We start from the raw sequence: 13,869 nt of genomic DNA, 5'->3' as shown, positions 1-13,869 counted from the left end.
CTTAAGTATTGAGTCACCTCTCCAGCCAGAGCGGAGATTAATGATGGTAAGATGGTAACTATTTTAGACACTACAACAAGTGAATTTTCACAAAGAATCTACTTCAGTTTTTGTGTCCTAAGAGTTCATCTAGCCTTGATATTTTTAGTGACAGTGGCCTCTAGGCCACATGAAATCAAGTCTTCTAATCATTTATTCAAAAATATATTTACTGAGTTCAGAGCGGTGGCACGATTTTAGTCCCAGGATTTGGAAAACAAAGGCAAGCAGATCCATGAGTTCAAGGACAGCCTGGTGTACATAGCAAATTCTAGGCTACTCAGACAAGATCCTGTCTCTAAAGAGAAGACAGGGCTCTTTCAAAGGACCTAGATTAAATTCCTATCACCCACACAGTAACTTTCACAACAGCCTGTAACTCCAGTTCCAGAGGAATCTGACGACCTCTTCTAGGCTTCTTGTGCACAAGGCATGCACATGGTACACACATACATGCACAGACGCAAAACATTCAAACAATAAAATAAAACAAGTAAATCTTTAAAAACCTCCCTTCCTATATCACCACCAGGGAAATGCCTTGGAAAAGCCAAGTTTTCCTTTGCTCAAATGTATGACACACAGACTCATAGGAAGTTTACTATCACAAATAAGTAAGTGTTAGGGGAGTCATCCAGAACAAACTGCTATTATCTCTTAAAACATGTACTACCTTTGCAGCATTGATATTTCCAGATTGAACTTTTCTTCCAGACTCACGCTTTGTATTCTGACCTAAAACAGACAAAAACAAGCGTCAACAGCCCAGTGTACACTATCATTTAATTTCCTAACTTAAAGAAAATGTTTACATTTTATATATCTGTGAGGCGTACAATGCTTGGCACAACTGTGGAGGTCAGAAAACAACTTTCAAGAGTTAATTCTTTCTATGACATGGGTCCAGAGATTAAACTTGGTCATCCAAGTCAGCTATGGTGGCCCATGCCTTTGAACCCAGCACTTAGAAGGCAGAGTCAGGTCTCTGTGACTTGGAAGCCAGCCTGGTTGATACAGAGAACCTGCCTCAGATGGAACAGACCAACAAAACAAAAAGACCTCCAGTTATTATTAGGCTTAGTGGCAGGTGCTTTTTTTTTCTTTTTCTTTTAACCTGCGGAGCCATCCTACCACCAAGTTTTGAAAATAAAAATGAATACAAAGTTTTCAGTGTATAACCAGCAGTCAATTACAACTGTTTAAGGTTGGGCACGGTAGCATATGCCTTTAATCTGAGCACTGGAGATGCAGATGAATTTCTGTGGACTGAAGACCACCTTGGTCTATAAAGTGAGTTCCAGGCCAGTCAGAGTTACAAAGTGAGATCCTGTCTCAAAAAGCACGTTTAGGGGCTGGAGAGATGGCTCAGTAGTTAAAAGCATTGGAAGCTCTTGCAGAGAACTCTGGTTCTATTTCCAGCACCAAAATGGCAGCTCACAATCATCTATAACTACAGTTCCAGGGGATCTGATGTCCTCTTCTGGTGTCTGTAGGCACAGACATACATGCAGGCAAAATACACACAAGATGAAGAGAACTCCCGGCACATTAAGAGATAACCTGAAATGCTTCAACTTCAGAATCTTGACCAATACTTTCCTTGTATGCATGCTCACATATTTCCAGCAATTCACATCTTGAGATCCCTGAATGGGCCTCAACAAGATGGGGATTTCTCTCAAGAGTGCACGTCCTTTACAACCTCGCTGGAAAGAGGGTTAGTGACCATGAAAGTCTGCTTGTGAACTGGAAAGATGGTTCAGCTTCAATTCCCAGCCCCAACTGTGGCTCACGACTGCCTGTAACTCCAGTTCCAGGGGATGTTGATGCCCTCTTCTGGCCTCCACAGGTGTACAGGCAAACCACCCATATACATAGACAAAAACAGTAACAAAAAACTATCAATCACAATGTACCCAAAAGATAATTTTCAAGGAATCTCAATAGATTAGGAAAAAGACTGGCCTGAGAGCCTGTCTGTAGGTAGACTTTTCTCAGGAGACTAGAGCAGAAAATGATGACTTCTTATATCTCTGGCCTGCTACTTAAAACCGCATGGACTCAGCTATGTGTGGGTAGGAGGGGTAGTGTCATTGAACCCCTTTGTCTCTCCTCCCAGTGTGGACATACTAAATCTGTTTTTCTCTTTACTATGTCTAACTTTGAACCTGGCTTATTGAGTTATTCTCAATAGCTCAGGTAACTGACAAAGAACTGGTGCACTTTACTTCTTTACTGAGATAAGTGGCGTTTCCTAAAGAGGAAAGCAAACCAGGAGAGGAATCTGGGAGAACTTAACTGGATGGTGGGAAAGATCACATCCAAGATTGGGAACGCAAGGAATGTCATTTCAGAACAAGGGTTGCTGAATGACCGCTACTGAAAAGATGCCACCTCCGATTTACCGGTAAAGGCAGCTTTACTTACCAACTTAACTATCAATACTTTAAAAAAACTACTGCAGCCTCCTAAATACTGATGTTAAAGCATAAATCAAGAGAGTTGCCGTTAAGTCACACCTCTACTAATGGATGGACCGAGGACACTGAAGCAAGGCCTAACGTTAAGAACCATTATTACTAACCACATGACGAAAATCATGCTGTAAAGGACACGGGGGCGTGGAGGGTGGCGACTAAAGAACGGAACACGAATAGGATGAAGCACGCGTAAAGACCAGCGACTCCGAGAGCGGAAAGTCATTTTGTCAAAAGAGGGCGACAGGAGAAGGCAGGAGAAGAAAAGTAGGGAAGGAGCTTCCAAGGCGAAAGACCACTGGAAGGCACGAGGGCCCAGTCATGGCGGGACGGAGCTGGGCAACACTAGCCAGCGTGGGGGAAAAGGGGCGGAGGGAGCCACCGCTTCCCTGAACTCACTGAGCACGAGCACTGGACGGTGGCCCATCATGGCGGAACGACGCAGAGCCGACTATCCAGAGCTGGGGGGAATCGGCAGAACCTTCTGGAGAGAAGAGCAGCGAAGAAAACGCTGCCTCCTCAGTACCGACACAGAAACATGCTAACTTCTGAAGTAAGGCCAATCACGAAACTCATTTTATTGATTGGCATAAACATAGTCCAATCGTCAGCATTAGCCCCGCCCTCTACGCAAGAAAGGCTAGGCAAGTTTGATAGAGAGGGCATGATGAGGGTGACTGGGAGACGCAAGCGCTTGCGCACTAGCGTGGCCGCTCCCGGCCGCGTGCGGACAGAATGTCTGCGCAAGCGCCAAGGCACGGGCGGTTAGCTGGCTCGCTACAGCGCATGAGTGCCCACTAGAGGGTGGGTGCTGGGGTTGAGGCTTTGGATTAATGCTGTAGGTGAGATCATGAAGCTCTGTTTTGTCCATCAGTTCTCGTCCGACCGTGAAGGCCAAGAAAGGCATGCTAGTTCTCCATCTTTTTTTCCAATTTAGCAGTAGGGAAGAGTAAAGGAGCCGGAAATACCGGTCGTGTCCAGAAAGATTGAGGCATTGTAGAAGTGGAAATTGTCCTACGGGGTGGGGCGGCAACGGCTTCCCCCTGGAGCATGCTGGGAGCATGTTAGTGGTTTACTCCTCTAGACGCGCTGGGTTTTTTTTTTAAAGAAAAAAAAGAAGAAGAAGAAGAAAGAAAACTCTTTGTTTTTTAGATGTACCTATTTTTCATTTTTATGTGTATGGTTGTTTTGCCTATGCGTATGTAGGTGCACCATTTGCTAGAGGAGATCAAGAGAGAGTCTGATCCTCTGGAACTGGAATTGATGATTGTGAACCACCACGTGGGTGCTGGAAAGTGAACCAGTGGCCTCTGCCGGATCATCTAGTGCTCTTAATTGTTGAGCTATCTCATCTGTCCTAATGTTTTACTTCTTAGAAAAATACTTTTAATCTAAGGCAATAAGTAGTAAAGGAGGGTCGGTTACATTCCCCCCGAATATCCTAAGTCATGTTTCTTGCAGTGTTTTGAACCTTTCTTCCCCCACTGCACAACCTGAACACTGGTTAGTGACAAAGGAAAGGGAACTAGAGTTTTTTAAATTATCATATTATCTTAGTAGAGTTCCATGGCTGGCCATGTCGTGTAAAACTCGTCGTGTAGCCCAGGCTGGCCTCAAACTGGAGACAACCCTCTTGGCAGATCACCCCGTATAGGAAAAAAACAAAACAAAAACAGAAAAAAACAAGGCTAGTAATTAAACACTTAGAAGACTACGCTGTCATGACATGTTTGTGATAGACTTAAAGTTTATATTTGGTATGTTTTGTCTTCAGTGAAAAGGCACTAACAAATAACTCTGCCGAAGGGAATTGGAGAAAAATGGACAACTTCAAAACATTTGTTTGCCTGTAGTGGTAGCACACTCCTGTAATGAACTCCAGAGGCTGAGTCAGGGGGATAGCAATTTCAATGGCTTCAGTTTCCCTGGACCACGTAAGGGAGGCAGCCCAGAGGGAAGGCACAATGGGTTATACGGGTATATTGCCCTTGCAGACAACCTCAGCTCAGTTCCCTGAACTGATGTCTGGCCGATCACAGCCACCTCTAACTCGAGGGAGATCTACTCATACAAGTACATATATATATAACTAAAACCTAAAAAAAAAAATTAAATTTAAAAACAGACACCTCTATGAGATAGTATACACTGTTACACTTGTGCCTCCCCAAATTAGAGCAGTTCTAGCCAATTTGGATCTTTGGGGGAGTGCTTATGAAACAAAACACTGTTGTTTGACCATGTGATCCTATTCTTCCTTCCCAGCCACCATACCTGTTGCTGTTGAGATGGAGCAACACACTAGTAACGCTACTAAGGAAAAAGGTGTGTCACAGCCCCTGCATTCCCTTCCTCAGAAGCCAGCCTTCCTGATCTACTCAGTGTTTGCAGAAGTGACTGGCTTTGCCTGCTACTTGGTTACTTGGAAAGTACTTGTGGGATTTTTTGGGTAAAGGAGACAGGTCTAACTTTGCTGGCCATGGAACTCACTAGCCTCAAACTTGAGACAGCCCTCTTGCCAGAGCAGCCACATTCCAAGGATTTTAGGTATGGCCTACTTTGACTAGCTTTTCTTATCTTTTCTTTTTCCTTCTTCTCTTTCTTCTTTTTTTAAAAAGAGTTGTTATATAGACCATTGTGGCCTCAAACTCAAAATAGTCCTGCCACAGCCTGCCCAGCTGCTGAGTTGACAGGCATGCACTACCTACCACCCCTGGCTTTGATGAGTTATTGTTATAGCACTCCTAAACGGTTAGTAAGTAGAGCACAGATTTGCTGTTAAGAGACCCTGGTTTAATTCCAGCCCTGCCATGTTCCAGTTGTGGAATCCCGACCAAATTTTATCAATATGGGATTCCTCAAGTACATTGCTGCTAATACTGTCTACTACCTAGGACCATTGTAAAAGATATGTTGGGGCACTGTGGAGGTGGTTCAGTGGGTAAAGTCCTTCCTATGCATGCATGAGGATCTGAGTTTTGATCCTGTAAGTCATATAAAAAGCTAGAAGTGGGGGCATATGTCTCTATCTCCAGTACTTATGGAGGCAGGGGACATAGAGAAGACAGGTATATTCCTGGAGGCTATTAGTAAGACAGTCTAGTTGATAAGTTCCAAGTTTGGTGAGAGACCCTATCTCAAAAAATTACAGCAAGGCTGGTGTGGTGAGTTCCAGAACATCAAGGGATACATAGAAAACTCTGAACCCCCCATCAAAGAAAAAACAACAGAAAAGAAATGAAAAATAAAGTGGAGGGGGCAGGAGAGATGGTTAAGAGCATTGGCTACTCTTTCAGAGGACACAGGATCAATTCCCAGCACCCCACCATGACAGCTCACAACTGTCTGTAACTCCAGTTTCAGAGGATCTGATACCCTCCTCTGGCCTCCAAGAGAACCATACACATGAAATTAAATAAATGGAGAGCATCTGAGGAAGATACTTGATATAGACCTCCAGCTTCCACATATATTCACATATACAAGCACACACAGAAGACATATGTGTATATATGTATGATACATACACATGTATCAGAGGCTGAACATGGTGACCCTCACCTGCAAACCTAGCACTCAGAAGTCTAAGGATTGCTAGAAATTTCAGAGCAGCCTAAAATACACAGACCCTGTCATATATATATATATATGTGTGTGTGTGTGTGTGTGTGTGTGTGTGTGTGTGTGTGTGTGTGTGTAGTATTGCATACCTGTAGTATCAGAACTTAAGAATCAGGGGCAAGAGGACAGTCATAGGTTCAAAGACAGCCTGGGATACATAGTGAGGTCAGGCCAGCCAGGACTACATCTCTAGATCCTGTGTCAGAGATGGCTCAGCAGTCAAGAGCACTGGCAGCTCTTTCAGAGAATTGGGGTTCATTTCCCAGCACCCACATGACAGCTCAAAGAGGTCTGTAACTCCACTTCCAGGAGAATCCAGTGCTTTCTTCTGGCCTCTAAAGGCACCATGCATGATGTAGTACACATTTATACGTACAGGCAAAACACTCAGCAATCTTTTAAAAAACCTAATAAAAGATTTGATTTAAAAAAAAAGAGCCCAGGCAGTGATGCTTTTAATCCCAGCTCTTGGGAGACAGAGGTGAGTTTGAGGGCAGCCTGGTCTACAGAGTGAGTTCCAGGACCACTAGGGGTACAACAGAGAAACCCTGTCTCAAAAAAAAAAAAAAAAAAAAAAAAAAAAAAAACCAAAAAGAGCAGCTGTCAGGGATCAGCGAGCCCACCTCCATTTTATAAGATCAGTGATGTGTAGACAGTTCCCAGCTTCACATGCATATGTGAAATGGACATTACTTGGCAGGCATGTGGCACACACCTGTAATCCCAGCACTTGGGAAGTGGAGACAGGAGGGTCAAGGAGTACAAGACCAGCTACACGAGACCCTGTCTCAGAGCGGGGGGTGGGGGGGATAAACTCCTGCAATACTCATCACACGTCTGCCCCAGGCTTGTTTTATTTTATCATTTTGTTTTTAGATTTATTTATTTTGCATATAGGACTCTGCATGCATGCATGCATGCATGCCTGCAGGCCAGAAGAGGGCACCAGATCTCATTAGAGATGGTCATGAGCCACCATGGGGTGGCTGGGAATTGAACTCTGGAAGAGCAGCCAGTGCTCTTAACCTCTGAGCCATCTATCTCTCCAACCCCCACCCCCAGCCTTGTTTTTATAACAAAAGGCTCTTCTTTATCATCTGACCCTGTCTGAGGTAATTCCTTAGGACATTTTCCCCAGTTCCATTGTCACATAGGCACTTGGGTATCTTTTACCTGGATAAATGAATGGATTAATTTTTCTGTTCTTTCTCCCCTCGGTGCTGGGGATAAAACCCAGGGTCTTACACAAGTTAGATAAATGCTCTACCACTGAACTAAACCCCTAGCCCCATCCTTACTTGATCTTAAAAAATTATTATCATGTTTATTTCTTGTGCATACTCCCGAGCTAGTGAGGAAGTGCATGTCACGTGTGTATGTGCACGTCAGAGGTCAACTTGCTAGAACTGGTTCTCTCCTTTCAGGTGGCTTTGGGGATTGAATTCAAGTCCTTAGGCTTGGCTGCAATTGCTTTTACCCTCTGAGCCATCTTGCCAGTCCCTTTTGTTCCTTTCCAAAGAGGGTCTCATTCTGTAGCATTGGCTTTGCTAGCCTCTTTCTTGACCATGCTGAGGTTGCTTTCTCTTCCTCTTCCTTCCACAGTCTCATAGCCTTGAACTCACAGTGTAGACAAGGATTCCAGGAACTCCGGATCCACTTTACCTGTGTGTTCTGGGGATCCAACTTATGTTGTTGTGCATGGTGGGCAAACAGCCAATGAGCTGCATCTGGCCCTTACCTCCATCTCTCTTGTCTTTTGGTTACACTGTCTCATGGTCCCAGCTTTTTCACTTACCATTTATTGCTCTTCAGTCTGCTCTTTTCATCCTTCAGGTGCTAGAGGAGTTACTCGGAGGCCCAATTTCTTTCCTTCCTTCCTTCCTTCCTTTCTTTCTTTCTTTCTTTCTTTCTTTTTTTCTATAGGGAGCCAACTTCTTTTTCTTTTTCTTTTTTGGGGGTGGGGAGGGGATAGAGTGTACAAGACAGGATTTATCTGTGTAGCTCTGGCTGTCCTGGAACTTACTATGTAGACCAGGCTGACCCTGAACTCACAGAGCTCTGCTCTGCCTCCCAAGTGCTAGGATTAAAGGCTGTGCCACCACTGTCCAGCTTTTATTTCTGTAGCTTTTTATTCCCTTTCTGAGGCTGGCTAGCAGCTTGACCTGCCACCCAAATTTAAGCCACCTCTTGTTCTTATCTCCTGTTTGATTTCCTACCTTCACCTTAGAACTGTTAGTTCATCTAAAATGTGATTACAATTGGATGAGAGAACCCCACCTCAAGCTGCCTTGAGTACAAATGGGAGTTTAGGGGCTTGTGCAGCTGGGTTCTGAGAGTTCAAGACCTGCGGAGTCGGGAGCATCTGGGTTGGGACTGGGAATTCTGACTGTTGGAATCTCTCCATTTGTCTATCCATCCTCCTCCTCCCCTGTGGCTAGCTTTACTTATACACAGTTTTTATGCTATGCTGGGCAAGCTCAGTAGCTCCCACTGGGCTTGATTTTATGTCCTCCCAGCACAGCAAACCAAAGAAAGTCAGTTTTGTCTTTGTGGTTTTTGCCTTTGCTTGTTTATTGAGACCGTCTTAATCTGTAGCCCAGGTTGGCCTGGAACTTGCAGTCCTCTCTGCTTCCCAAGTGTTAGGATTATAGGTGGGCATGCTACCGTGTTTAGCTAAGAAAGCTTTGACACACATCATTGTTCGTTTGCTGATCCTGTGACTTGACTGGCCCAACTTACTGTCCGTATGCTTCCCTAGCTAGCCAGCACAGTTGCAGAGAGAGCAAGATGCCGGGACTGGCCTGTGCTGGGACACAGCCTGTTTGTAGTGGTGAAAAGTGTGAGTGTTGTCTCAGCAGTCCACCTGGGGTCTTCGGAAAGAATAATCTCTCAGAGGACAATTACCCAGTAGATAAGAACTCTGGGATGCGGCTCACCAGCGCCTTGGTTTTTCCTTCTGATTTGACTTTTTGCCAAAAGTAACATAGTTACCAATTTCAGAATCTCTTCTAAAGCCAGGTGTGACTCATTCTTAGAATCCCGAAACTTGGGAGGCATCTGGATTGTCAGAAGTTCAAAGTTACCATGGTTTATATAGAAAGTACTAAGCCAGCCTCAGTTACATAGCAAGACTCTGTCCCAGAAAAAAAAAGCCAAAAACCAAAACAAACAACCAAAACTTTCCCATGTGCAACTCATTGTATTCAATATGTATAAAGAAAAGGATTCTTTTTTAAATTAATTTATTTATATGTGAGTACACTGTCATGATGTCTTCAGGCATACCAGAAGAGGGCATCAGATCCCATTACATATGGTTGTGAACCACCTGTGGTTGCTGGGAATTGAACCCAGGTCCTCTAGGAAGAGCAGTCAGTGCTCTTAACCACTGAGCCATCTCTCCAGCCCCAAGAAAAAGGACATTTTAATCCCTCTCCTCTTTTTCTGAGACAGATTCTCACTGTGTAGCCTTGGTTGGCCTGGGCTTTACTATGTGGATCACCTGGAGCTGGAGTTATAGGTGGTTGTGAGCTGCCTGGAGTGGGTGGTGGGTACCAAACTCTGGTCCTCTGGAAGAGCAGCATGCTTGCTCTCTTAACTGTTGAGCCATGTCTCCTGCTCTTGAAATACAAATCTTAAGTGTTAGCAACCAGTCATATTCCCCTTTAGTCAGGGTGTCACTCTGTGCTCCGGGCCAGCCTAGAGCTCACTATGTAGACCAGGCTGGGACATGGCCAGTTCTTAGTGGTGAGAAGGGCTTGAGTGCTGTGGAGTGTTCCCAGATGTCAGCGGGTATTAGGAGGAAAGGCTGCCCTGGCATCCCACCTCAGTCCTATTTCTGACCCTTAGAGGTGGAGGGGCCATTATGTTAAGAGAAAGCTTAAACATCCCAGATGTGGTTATGGAGAGAGGCTTCCATGGCCCAACCTCACGCCAAAGATGATAGACTTCCTCCCCTTTCTCTTTCTCCTCCTCCTGCCCTGACTGGCAGTTTCCCAGGGCTTCTCACCCTCCAGCCTTGTTCTTGCCCTGTTGCCAGTGTTTATGTTATGTTATCCTTTCTCCTATTCTACTCCTTAAAAACTTTCCAGGTTTTCAGACATTACTGAAGTAAATGTCTCCACACAGCATCTCAGCTAAACTCTATGCTCATTTTAATCCCTCCCCCTTTGCACTCTTACACTTAACCTCACACTTGGCCTTAGCTGCGTATGCTCAGTCATAACCCCAATAAAACTTCACTTTTATCCAGGTATTACGACTCACCTGATTCATTTAGTTGTCCAGAGAGAGTCTCATGTAACTCAGGCTGCTCTGGTGCTTGTGTAGCTGGGATGAACTTCTGATCCTCTTTCCTGCATCTAAGTGCTGGGATTATACATGTCACCATTGTGCCTAAAGATAATGTTCCATCTGACTCAATTTGTCTCCCTAAATTGATAATGTGCTGTTAAGAAGTTATGTTGTACATGTCTTTCATATATTTCTCAGTGTCTAGTACAGTAGTAAGCATGCAGTGCATATCAAGGAAGAATATTAGATTTTATGCCTAACCCTCCTGGTTTCCCCTAACTCACATTGGTTTCTGTTTTCTGTATCTTTTCTATGTATATCTTCCTGATACACAAGATACTGGGGTGGGGCCTTGGCATCTGCTTTCATAGGCCAGTGATTTAATTTGAAAGTCTTACTCCTGCAATCCCACATTTGAGAGGCTGGGACAAGAGGACCGTAGGCTCAAGGCCAGCCTGGGTTATTGACTGACTATGAAAAGAGGAGAAAGATCAAGAGAAGTAGGGCAGGGGAAGGCAGGCTAACCCTTGTTAGAATGAGTTTTGATGCAGCCACCTGATTTTCAGCCAAAGAGGAAGATAACGCTGTGTGTCTTTGTCGAGCAAAGCCCTCCCCCAGTTACATGAATCTCCAAGCAAACTCCCCACCAGCTACTTTCTTGAACATCCAGACAACAAAGCTGCCTTCAGGTAAGGCTGTGGGGAGGCTTCCCAAGCAGACCCAGCTACTTTTTTCAGGCTGGAAGTCTAGCTGAGCTAGTAGAGTGCCACACATACGGGGTACAGTGGCATATGCTTGGGATATATGGAGGCAGGAGGATCAGAAAGAGCTCAAGGTTATCCTCAACTCTGTAGAGTGCTCAAGGCTGGCATGGGCTTTATGAGACCCTGACTCCATTTTTTTCTCATTTTGTTGTTGTTTTGAGTTATTCTATAGCCTGGAACTCTCTCAAGAACTTGCCTCCTGACTTATCATCCCAAGCACAAGGATTACTGACATACAGCATCATGCCCTGGCTCTATCAAATTTTCAGATATTTAAGTGGATGTCTTCAGTTCAAGACCAGCCTGGTCTACACATTGAACTCTAGGCTACCCAAAGATATATGAGAACCTGTCTTAAAAAGAAAACAAGTGGTGGCACATGCCTTTAATCCCAGCACTTGGGAGGCAGAGGCAGGCGGATTTCTGAGTTCAAGGCCAGCCTGGTCTACAGAGTAAATTCCAGGACAGCCAGGGCTATACAGAGAAACCCTGTCTCGAAAAACCAAAAAAAAAAAGAAAACAAGTGTTGAGTGGTGGTGGCACACACCTTTAATCCCAGCATTTAGGAAGCAGAGGCAGGTTAATTTCTAAATTCAAGGCTAGCCTGGTCTACAAAGCAAGTTCCAGGATGGGGAAAACCAAAAACAAATAACAAAAACATCAAGAAAAGAACATTTCTTGTTCTTGTAGTGGACCCGGGTTAGGTTTCCAGCACCTACAAGTGGTTCACAACCATCAGTAACTCCAGTGCCAGGAGATTCAAAGTCCTCTGACCTCGTTGACCATCAGACATGAACATGGTACACAGAGGGACAACATACTTGCAGTAAAACACTCAAACACATAAAATGAAAAAAAAATCTAAAAACAAATAAAAACAAAAACAACAACAAAACATTGAAAAAAAAAGCCTGGTAGCCAAATGTGACACACACTTGTTAGGCCAGCACATGGAAGAGAGTAGCACAAGAAGGCTGTCCTCAGAGCTGGAGCTGGAGAGGGGGCTCAGTGGGTGGCAGCACTGGCTGGGGTTCAATTCCTAGACCCTATGTGGCAGCTAACAACCATTTTGTAACTTTAGTTTCAGAGGATTTAACACCCTCTTTTGGCCTCCACAGGCACTGTATGCACAGGGTACACAGACATATATGTAGCCAAAACACCCATACCCATAAATAAATAAATCTTAAAAAAACCTCCAAAAACAAACTAAAAGTTTTTTTTTTTTTTTAAAGGTGGCTATTCTCATTTACATTGGCGGCCAGCTTGAGCTATGTGGCTACTGGAGACTGTCTCATCTCCCTCCTCAGAGCAACTGGACAGATGGCTTAGTGGTTAAGAGCACTGGTTGTTCTTCCAGAGAACTGGGGTTCAGTTCCCAGCACCCACATGGCAACTCACAACTGTCTGTAATTCCGGTTCCAGGGGATCCAGTATCCTCACACAGATGTACATGCAGGCAAAACACAATGTATATAAAGTAAAATTAAAAAAAAAAAGAAATGAAAGAAAGTCTTTTTAAAAAGGCATGTAGCTTAGAATAGCTAAACCCCAGGTAATATTCAGTCTCCTTTTTTGCAACAGCTTTAAATATATATTTTTATGTATATGAGTGTTTTGCCCACACCACATGAGTGCTTGTACACCGCATGCATGTGATGTCTGTGGAGGCCAGAGGAAGACATCCGATTCTCTGTAAGTGGAGTTGCAGGCAGCTGTGAGCCACCATCTGGGTTCTAGGAACTGAACCCTGGATCTCTGCACGAGCAGCCAGTGCTTTTATCCACCGAATCATCTGTCCAGCCCCAAAGTTTATTGTTGTTTTCTCTTTAAGACTCGGTCTTTTCGAGACAGGGTTTCTCTTTGTAGCCCTGGCTGTCCTGGAACTCACTCTGTAGACCAGGCTGGCCTCGAACTCAGAAATCGGCCTGCCTCTGGGATTAAAGGCGTGTGCCACCATGCCCGGGACTAGTTTCAAATTAAGACAGAATTGGGAGGTAAGCCTTTGAGAAGGTGAGTGCTGTGTACATGTGCATCTGGGTCAGGCTGTAGCTGGGGAGAGTGGTGCTCTTATGGAGTCCCTCCAAACTCACTGCAGTTACAAAGCCTCTTTCCTTTGTCCCTTTGCACCTCGAACACTTCCTTCAGGAGCTGGTCAGAAGCCCAAGGAATGCCTAGGACTCCTCGAATGCATGTATGCCAACCTTCAGCTCCAGACTCAGCTTGCCCAACGACAGATGGCTATTTTGGAAAACTTGCAGGCATCCCTCTCACAGCTGGGTTCTGGGAGGGAAAGCAAGAACTGTTCTCTCCCGGGCTTATGTTGCAATCTGTTATTAAATCACCTGCCCCAATTTCATAAGTGAACTGGGGAACAAAGACGTGGAACTGAGTATGCTTTCTCTTTTCTCTCTTTTCAAGAGCCATTGGTGGAATCTGGGCATTATATTCTGTATGTGTGTGTGCTCAGGCATTGAACCCAGTGCCCTCTGCATGTTAAACGTATGCCGTGCCACTGAGTAACACTCCTAGCCCCAAGTATGTACATTCTACACATGATTAGTTTAAACATTTCTTTTTAAAAAAGATTTATTTTATTATTTATATGAATACACTGTTACTGTCTTCAGACACTCCAGAAGAGGGCATCATCAGATCCCATTACAGATGGTTGT

General features: G+C 44.5%; 2 protein-coding genes across 5 annotated transcripts in view; one reads left to right on the top strand and one right to left on the bottom strand.

Annotated features, from left to right (window-relative positions):
* The window catches only part of Cct3 (chaperonin containing TCP1 subunit 3), a 19,457-nt gene extending 16,304 nt beyond the window's left edge, over positions 1 to 3,153 (bottom strand). Inside the window, exons 1-2 of the mRNA XM_034500601.2 lie at positions 2,916 to 3,153; positions 713 to 774 (exon numbers count right to left, since the gene is read on the bottom strand). Coding sequence (XP_034356492.1) covers positions 713 to 774; positions 2,916 to 2,946 — 93 coding nt within the window. The 5' untranslated portion in view covers positions 2,947 to 3,153. The remainder of the gene's footprint in view (positions 1 to 712; positions 775 to 2,915) is intronic.
* Positions 2,986 to 13,696, top strand: Tsacc (TSSK6 activating cochaperone). 4 transcript variants are annotated; one of them, XM_076932683.1, is made up of 4 exons: positions 2,986 to 3,069; positions 4,782 to 4,841; positions 10,997 to 11,119; positions 13,343 to 13,696. In XM_076932683.1, exons 2-4 carry the CDS (start codon positions 4,805 to 4,807, stop codon positions 13,558 to 13,560), a joined length of 378 nt encoding a protein of 125 aa, XP_076788798.1. In that variant the 5' UTR covers positions 2,986 to 3,069; positions 4,782 to 4,804; the 3' UTR covers positions 13,561 to 13,696. The 4 variants fall into 4 exon arrangements, with proteins under 4 accessions (XP_076788798.1, XP_034356495.1, XP_076788799.1 ...); XM_034500604.2 differs by lacking the exon at positions 2,986 to 3,069 and adding an exon at positions 3,233 to 3,358; XM_076932684.1 differs by lacking the exon at positions 2,986 to 3,069 and adding an exon at positions 3,245 to 3,320.
* The last annotated feature ends 173 nt before the right edge of the window (positions 13,697 to 13,869 follow it).

The sequence above is a fragment of the Arvicanthis niloticus genome, chromosome 4 (assembly GCF_011762505.2).
Source record: "Arvicanthis niloticus isolate mArvNil1 chromosome 4, mArvNil1.pat.X, whole genome shotgun sequence".
NCBI classification, from domain to species: domain Eukaryota; kingdom Metazoa; phylum Chordata; class Mammalia; order Rodentia; family Muridae; genus Arvicanthis; species Arvicanthis niloticus.
Note: the sequence above shows the minus strand (reverse complement) of the source record. Positions and strands in the feature narration are given on the sequence as shown.

Coding starts and splice junctions, on each gene's coding strand:
- Tsacc (XM_076932683.1), top strand. CDS start 4,805: ATGGAGCAACACACTAGTAACGCTACTAAGGAAAAAG. Junction 4,842..10,996: donor TAACGCTACTAAGGAAAAAG/GTGTGTCACAGC, acceptor CCTGATTTTCAG/CCAAAGAGGAAGATAACGCT. Junction 11,120..13,342: donor GACAACAAAGCTGCCTTCAG/GTAAGGCTGTGG, acceptor CACTTCCTTCAG/GAGCTGGTCAGAAGCCCAAG.